The sequence below is a fragment of the Malus domestica genome, chromosome 04 (assembly GCF_042453785.1).
Source record: "Malus domestica chromosome 04, GDT2T_hap1".
Classification (NCBI taxonomy): domain Eukaryota; kingdom Viridiplantae; phylum Streptophyta; class Magnoliopsida; order Rosales; family Rosaceae; genus Malus; species Malus domestica.
This window is the reverse complement of record NC_091664.1, coordinates 7417157-7425124: the sequence shown is the minus strand read 5'-3', so window position 1 is coordinate 7425124 and position 7968 is coordinate 7417157. Positions and strand designations below refer to the sequence as shown.

The window sequence follows — 7968 nt, the reverse complement described above, 5'->3', positions numbered from 1 at the left end:
AGACTAATCAGTAATCCACTGGTGTATTGGACTGTCCAACAAGGGCAACCAAACCGTCCTTCAAGGCTGACACACTTTTCGAAGATGCTAACTCGACGTCCATTAGGTACGTCTATTCTTGCAAGCATGTTTGCAGCTAGTATATAATCTCGTTACTTCAGCTAAATTAAAGGAATGTGTCTAGAGCAACATTCTGAAAGCTAGAATTCATTGCACTTGGCTATCATACTTGAGCGGTACGAGGATCGAGATGAGACATAGTGGACAACGTCCACGCAAATTCGCACTGTTCTTTAGGAACATTGATGTTCTTATTTCACCATAACGGTGGGAAGACTATCTAACTGAAGTGACGACTCGTGAATAAGCGATAAGGAGATTGCTTACAATGGCTTTAAAGAGCTAGTATGAAGGAGAATCATAATTGACAAAGATTTACATCCTTATTTGAAAACTTATATTGGTATGTTGTAGCGGCGCAGCTTGGTACATAAAATGCACACCTAAATGTGTAAGTATGAAACTCAGGTTCGTACCAAGTAACCAATTGTAACGCCATAAATGGTTTAGTGGCAATGGGCCTCAGGCGAACTGACATAGCTGCATGCAATATTACATAGCCCTACACAGAAAAACCGGAAGTTTAATGCACTCATTACCAAGGTTTGTACGATAATTAAAAGGCGTTTATGATCGTTTTCCACTAGACTATTTGGGTGTGAACATAGGGAATCAAAATGTTCAACTTATGTACACAAGGGAAATGCAATAACCATTGAATTTCTCGATGTAAACTCTGTGACATTATCTATTTTCTAGACTCTATAGATAATCGGGGTGGTGAGCCTACAACCTAATAATTGGTGTCAAGAGTCTAACAAAGCAGCATTGAGTGGAACAAACATGTGACCAATATGTTGATACGTTAATCGAAACCATAAATTAATTAAATGGTCTGCATTTTAGTTGGATTGGTCCACAAATATTCTCTTGAATCCGTTGTAGAAAAGATAAGGGATTCATAAGGATCGTTATAGTACATAGGCGAGTAATTAACTTGGCCAGTAAGTATCTTAGTAGCTGGGCAATTATTTTCTTGCCCAATAAAGATCGGTGATCATTGCTTGGCAAGGTACGATGTCCTAACTGCTGGTAAGGAGATTTCCTATACGGTGCATCATCCATCAACTTGGAAGTCCCAGACGTTCGTGCCACAACAAAAGTTCCCTTGGAATCTTGGGCTTCTGATCAGCCACATAGTGGGTCTCTACGATGCAAATGGTTGTGATGTACAATCCATTCAAACATCATAACCATTCAGGAGGTGTTCCATCTTCCGTTGAATACGCTTCTGGCCATAAACTAGTCATTAATGGTTGGCTACGCATTCATTCTCTCCCTTAGAGTCGGGGAGCATAAGGTTTTCAAACTAGTGGAAAAATGTTTTGATCATGGGTTAAACTAGATTAGGTTAATAGGTGATATGTTGTAAAGTATCATCTCATGATTGGCCTTTAGGGCACATTTCTAACAGGTATAGGTTTGAAACCAATCTCTTTCATTAATGAATACAATGATCTTTACAACACTAAAGAGCTGCAGTTGAATGAAAAAAATACACTAAAGAGCCTGTTAGCTTGTTAGATAATTTTATAAAGTATGGAATTTCCAAGGAAAGAGAAACCATATAAAATATTTAGTGTAGATTGTCCGTCATTTGTTAAAAAAATATATATATTTACTCAATAATTTTCCCATACTAACTCCCTCATGCACACTAAATCAATTTATGAGTTTTTCTATTTGTATCACATTTATCAACCACGTTATTGACCACCTCATGGGTGAGGCTTAACGAGGCGGTTAACAATACGATCAGTACATACATACAAATGTTTCCGGAAATTGAGTAGAAAATTGAGAATACAAACTTTTATTGATATATTTTATTTTCATATCAGAGCTTTCTGTCCATCAAATCCATACAACACAAGTAAAAAGATAATTAAGAATACAGGAAAGGAAACAAAACAAAAAGGGCAAGAAATATCAAAATAGTAACAGTTGGAAGGAAAATAGGGTGGCCAGAATTACACTAGAAAATGACTTAGATAGTGTAATTTGGGTTCGTTTCGATGTCTAAACCCCTTAGCTTTGCAAAGGACTCGACCTTCCCCTTCAGAGTGTGAAGCTCCCTTAGTCTGCATCGATAGGAAACACCAAAAATTAAAGTTAGGCAACACACAACACTGCCAAAACACATCGTAAAGAATTATTTCAGAAATGCTCTCTTGCCAAACAATCTTATGTTGTCAAATTGAGAATCTGGATCGCTAGTAATATATTGTACATAATCACGGTCTGTAAGTATATGTCTGGCAAGAGAATAGTACTTATGTTATCGTTTTCTTCGGAAACTTGAATACAATTGCTTTGTGATCAATGTCCAACTTAAGAAAGAAAACCAACCTTGCAATCTCTGCACGTCTCCTGGCTTCTTCAGCCATGATGCTAACATCCCTGAATGTGTGCCTCTCAGGAATGTTCTTTGCCTCCATAGATGGGAGGCCATGGACCGTCCGCTGTTCTGCCGCCCATGCAGCCTCACGGAACTCTTTACCGAAGTCCTTTTGGGTGTTGAAAGCCGTCTACAAAATTATACACATGTACATTGCAATGCTGTTAGAATGTGTAATAAAAAATGTTTTGAAGTTCAAAATTGTTAAGAGAAGGAAGGTTCATATTCACTCACTCTTTTGTTCAATACCAAACTCCAAGCCCTCCCGCTGAGTGCATATCGAACGAAAATCTTGACAGGATCAAGTAGCATGTAGATTAGAATGTTGTATATCCATACGACACCACACCATTTCCAGCCGATTGCTTGAATTCTAGCAATTTTCCATGTTACTAAAGCAGATATTAATGTAGCAATCTGCAAGGATGCAAAATTTTTAATTGTCAAATATGAATTACATGTTAGTTTAATTAAAGACTAAAGTTTCTGAGCATAACTATGTATATAAACGTCTTCCTATGTGCTGATTTTGATGAATATGAAAACAAAATTGAATGCTATTTGATTGAAACAGCATGAAACCACTTACCAGTTGAGCAATTACGAAAGCACTAAGCAGAAGCAGACCAGGTACTTCCAGGAATGACCATCCTCGGGAGCGAGTGACAAAAATTAGAGCCTGGCTGATGGTGCTAACTTGAAGGTACAGAGCAGATGATAGCTTGGCATTCATTCCCGGATTGAGGGTCCCGTTGGTATAATAGAGATTCTCATTGAAGATATCTTCTACACCGAATTTTTTCTGCGAGAGAGAACGAGAGAAGGTGAAAACTTGATCATTGTAATCAAGTACAAAATGTGAGAACAATTTCATCTATGCCAAAAGAAGAACAGAACGAAGTAACACATAATTAAGATAAGAAACAATTACCGGAAAAAATTTAGTATCGTAAATGATCGAGAAGAATATAACTGTGGTAACGGCAAGATAACTGCCTAACACAATCCCGGTTGCAAAGATTTCACTCAGCTTCCAACTGTCAGGAACTGGAGATGGCTTAACCCTGTCCTTGGATATCGTCATAATAGTACCTGGTAAATGGCTCAAATTTCAGAAATATTTTCGGAAACAAGAAGGAAAATAAATGAAAAATGAGTAGGAAACTGAGAATTCACACTCAAGAAACCATATTACAGACTAGCGCAACACATGGTAGAACGTAAAAGGTTAGTAATGCTTACCATCATTAAGAATGGCAATGATTAGGACCATAAAAGGAGGGAAATCAAATTTCCAGAATACCGCAAGCAACAAGAAACCGAGCTGTAAAACAAACCCAGTAAGAAATGAGAACCCACATTACAGCATCCTTAGATGTCAAGTAATCTATTTATCAAAGAGATTGAGGGCTACTTACCACAATACGTATTGTTATAGATACTGCGTATATCTGAAAAAGGAAAACAAAACCAACACAGTTACGGAAAACAACCCCCAAAATTTAGCAGCAGGCGCACTTACAGGTTCAGTTCCAAAAGGAATTAAGAGGAGAGGATCGCCTTACTGTGTAATTCTTCATTCTTTGAAAGATCGCACGGCTTGTCAAAACAGCACTGATAATCACACTCAAACCAGGTTCTGTCAGTACTATATCAGATGCACCACGGGCTGCATCTGTGGCATCGGCGACAGCAATTCCTATGTCTGCTTTCTTCAATGCTGGTGCATCATTGACTCCATCACCTGTCATTCCGACTATGTGCTTCTTACCTTGTAATCGCTGAACGATCTCATATTTATGTTCTGCAATGAAGAATCAAATCAGACAGAAGCAGTGCAAAATTGACTAGCAAAAGTTGCAAGCTGTAACAAACAGGATTACCAGGAAATACACCAGCAAAACCATCAGCATTCTCAATGAGTTCATCAATTACTAGAGTTCCATCTATGCTATTCTTATTTTCACCAAGCAACGCCGATGATGGATACATGTTTGTGCCCATCCCAAGTCGTCTCCCAGTTTCTTTTCCAATTGCCAGTTGATCACCCGTGATCATTTTAACACTCACACCCAAATCTAGAGCTCTTCTAATAGTTTCAGCGCTGTCATGACGTGGTGGATCAAATAGGGGGAGAAGACCGACAAACTCCCAAGGTCCACCGGGACTGTCTTTCGTACCAGCAGGAACTTCCTGTAAATTATATCTCTTGTGAGCCATAATGCTTCAGAAAAGCATACATCTAGGAGTTGTTGTTAAAATCTCGTTAATTACCTGCCGTGCAACAGCAAGGGATCGAAGTCCACGCTCTGCGAATTTTTCAATTACTGTATGTACCCTTTTTTCAATTTCTGATTTGTTGCTTGCCAAATTGAGTATCTACAAATTTCACAGAAAAAAAAATGTTTTTGAAACTCAGGCCATTTTTAAATGTGAAGGACTACGAAACTTAGATTTAAAATTGTTAGATTAAGTACCTGCTCTGGTGCACCTTTGCTCACTCTGTGCATGTTACCGGTTGTGTCTATGTATGTAAGTGCTGTCCTCTTATCAGTTGGATTGAATGGAAGGAAGTGAACTTCTGTAATCCCCGCGCGAGCCTTACAAATGGATAAAAGAGAAACTCAGCTCATGGAAGCTTTAGTTAACAAAACAAATTAATGCATATGCAATGTTTGAAAACTGTAGAGAACAAAAATGTCCAATTTCTCGAAAAATTTCAAATTTAACAGCTTTCCAAATTAGGCGATGTGCTATATCTATTTTTACACAGAAACATCATTCTTTTCCTGGGGTAATATGATACTGTAATTATGCACTTCTTATGTACAACATTAGCACTGATATTGGAATTGTGTGGTATACTAAATTGAAATTTGAAAAGCTTAATCAGGTCCTATTTTTCTCGAAAAGTTTCAATTTAGGACCCCAACAGCTGCATAAATGTTTTATCTCATATAGTCTACTACCTCCTTAGGATCAGCTAGCATGGCAACAATTGCTGCATCAATAGCATCTTGATTTTCCAATCTTGAAGCCCTGCAAATGGAGGTGCTCATCAAATCAATGTCAGTATAATCGAGTACTAGGGTTCAGATTTTCTCTGTAACCAAGAAGTTGCTTTTTAACCTTACGACAGGATCAAGATTATCACCTCTATCAAATTCTTGTCCACTGTTAGTTTGTTGAGAGTTAAAGTTCCAGTTTTATCACTGCAGAGCACATCCATCCCAGCCATTTCTTCAATAGCTGTCATTCTCTTGGTAATTGCACCCTGAAATGAACTCAAACAAGTTAATTTGATTTCCAAACTGAAGAGAGAGATGGCCTAATTCAGTACAGTCTGTACAGAAAATTTCATGGTTTTAGTTGAACCTGCTGAGCCAACCGATGAGAACCAATGGCCATGGTGACAGACAGAACTGTTGGCATAGCAATTGGGATGCCACCGATAAGTAGAACAAGAAGGTTGTCTACCGAAGGACGATAACCTCTTTTTTGACAAATGAAGACAATGAGCTCAATCACAAGTCCAGTGGCTATTGAACAAATGCAAAAGTTTCCAATAGATGTTAAGACCTGAAACAATCAGTCCAAATGGTACTTTAGAGATGTGCAACGAGTAAAAAGTTCTTGTGCTCAAGACAAAACACTCTAGCATAGGTAGATTTCACTGTCTCTTACATTCAAGCAACAAATTCATAGTTTTAATGCTGCTCAGTTTTATGTTCATGAGTGTCTCATCTCATACGAAACATGTCTATTGGCTTGACATTTTAGCAACATGAACGTGAACTCACTCTATTAACGTGAAAAGGGCCATAAAACATATTGGTAGTGCTATCCACACACCCATTTTTACTTCTCACACACCCCTCTCAATTTTCGGCCGTCGGATTGAATGACTTGAAAATCAATACCGAAAAATTGACGAAGGTGTGTGGGACGTAAATATTGGTGTGTGCATAGCACTATCCAAAAATACTACCTGCTGAAAGTGCCCAACATGAGTTGTGTTTTCAACAAGATGGGCAGCTTTTCCGAAGAAGGTATGTACTCCAGTTGCAATGACAACCGCTTCAAGTTCACCTTGTTTACATGTTGAACCAGAGTATACACCATCACCGGCATTCTTAGTTACTGGAAGTGACTCTCCTGTAAGAGCGGACTGAAAACAAGGAAACCGGTTAACAGAAAGTCCGAAATTGTCTGGAAATGATTTATTACACAGCAATATGACTTAGCTACCTGATCAATTTTTAAAGCATCTCCTTCGAGCAAACGAGCATCAGCAGGAATAATATCACCCAATTTGATACTGATAATGTCTCCAGGAACCAGCACAGAAGCATCTTCCTCACTCCATTTTCCATCTCGTAAAACCTGTTCAGATTTTGTTAACTACCAACATGATAGAAAGCAACATAACAAATGAAACGTTCAGCGCAGAAAGAAAAAGTAACTGGTATATAAAAATGAGGGTAACCTTCGCCTTTGGAGCCAGTCTTGCCATAAGGGCTTGAGCTGCATTACCAGCATTGTTTTCCTCTATAAAACTTATAGTTGAATTAACTATGAGTAATATAATGATACCCACGAAATCGTGATAATCCATACCCAGTCCCTGAAAGAATAAAGTTTACAAAAATCAGTTCAGAAATCTAGTCTCCAGTCTCAATGGTAAAATGAACTACTAGGAACTTACGCCTCCGTGCGCAAGACATATGGACATTAACGCAGCTGCTTCCATAACCCAAGACAAAGGGTTCCACATAAATCCCAGAAATTTGAGTAGTTTGCTCTCCTGCAATTTGAAAGACAGAGTTACAATGCAAGAAGGTGAAAGCTTACTAAAATAAATTCTTCTTAAGAAACTATCTATAGAAAATTAATTACAATACAAGAAAAAGCACAAGCCTAAACAAATTATTTGAAACCTTTTTCTCTTCAAGTTTGTTGTAGCCAAACATCTCCAACCGCTTTTGTACCTCGTCAGTACTGAGACCCTCAGCTGTACATTTCAAATTTTCGAAGACTTCCTCAACGGGTATGTTCTCCTGCCAGAATATTAAATATTTATAAAACTGCCAAAATACTCAAAACCCTCTAATATAACAGGTAAAATCCTCTTGCAGACAAGTAAATAGATCAAGAACGTGTACCAGATCAACAGCTTCCTTCAAAATAGTCTCAAGGGCATCCATCGCAGCTCGATTGTCTTGTCCCCCACCGGGAACGCAAAGATAGACAATCTGTGGATTCAGAAGTTTGTCATAAGAATAAAGTTTAAGGATGCAAAAAGCATTTAACAAATAAAACAAACATCTGATACAAGTTTTTATTCCTCAAATCATCTTATAATTCCTGCTTTGTGGTTTGGAAATATGAAAATCCAGCTTATTTGAGCGGATTTTCTTGTTTATTGAGTTTCTAAGTATCAGAAACAGTAA

The 7968-nt window shown here is 38.0% G+C and overlaps 1 protein-coding gene across 1 annotated transcript; it reads right to left on the bottom strand.

Moving 5' to 3' along the window:
* Nucleotides 1-1917: 1917 nt before the first annotated feature.
* LOC103427520 (ATPase 11, plasma membrane-type-like) lies at nucleotides 1918-7733 on the bottom strand. Its single transcript, XM_029100982.2, has 20 exons — nucleotides 7681-7733; nucleotides 7456-7575; nucleotides 7224-7322; nucleotides 7005-7142; nucleotides 6767-6901; nucleotides 6507-6686; nucleotides 5894-6097; nucleotides 5656-5792; nucleotides 5488-5572; nucleotides 4996-5118; nucleotides 4793-4897; nucleotides 4402-4711; nucleotides 4084-4322; nucleotides 3937-3969; nucleotides 3761-3842; nucleotides 3450-3610; nucleotides 3108-3320; nucleotides 2753-2935; nucleotides 2470-2648; nucleotides 1918-2201 (listed from the first exon to the last, which is right to left on the bottom strand). The coding sequence occupies exons 1-20, from the start codon at nucleotides 7720-7722 to the stop codon at nucleotides 2108-2110; spliced, it is 2862 nt and encodes a 953-aa protein (XP_028956815.2). The 5' UTR covers nucleotides 7723-7733; the 3' UTR covers nucleotides 1918-2107.
* Between the last annotated feature and the right edge of the window lie 235 nt (nucleotides 7734-7968).

Bases quoted from the DNA above. Each gene is read 5' to 3' on its own strand.
- LOC103427520 (XM_029100982.2), bottom strand. From the start codon at position 7,722: ATGGATGCCCTTGAGACTATTTTGAAGGAAGCTGTTGATCTG. The intron at 4,712-4,792 runs GTAATTAACGAG...TATAATTTACAG, and splicing joins CCCTTGCTGTTGCACGGCAG to GAAGTTCCTGCTGGTACGAA. The intron at 4,323-4,401 runs GTAATCCTGTTT...TCTTCATTGCAG, and splicing joins TTTTGCTGGTGTATTTCCTG to AACATAAATATGAGATCGTT.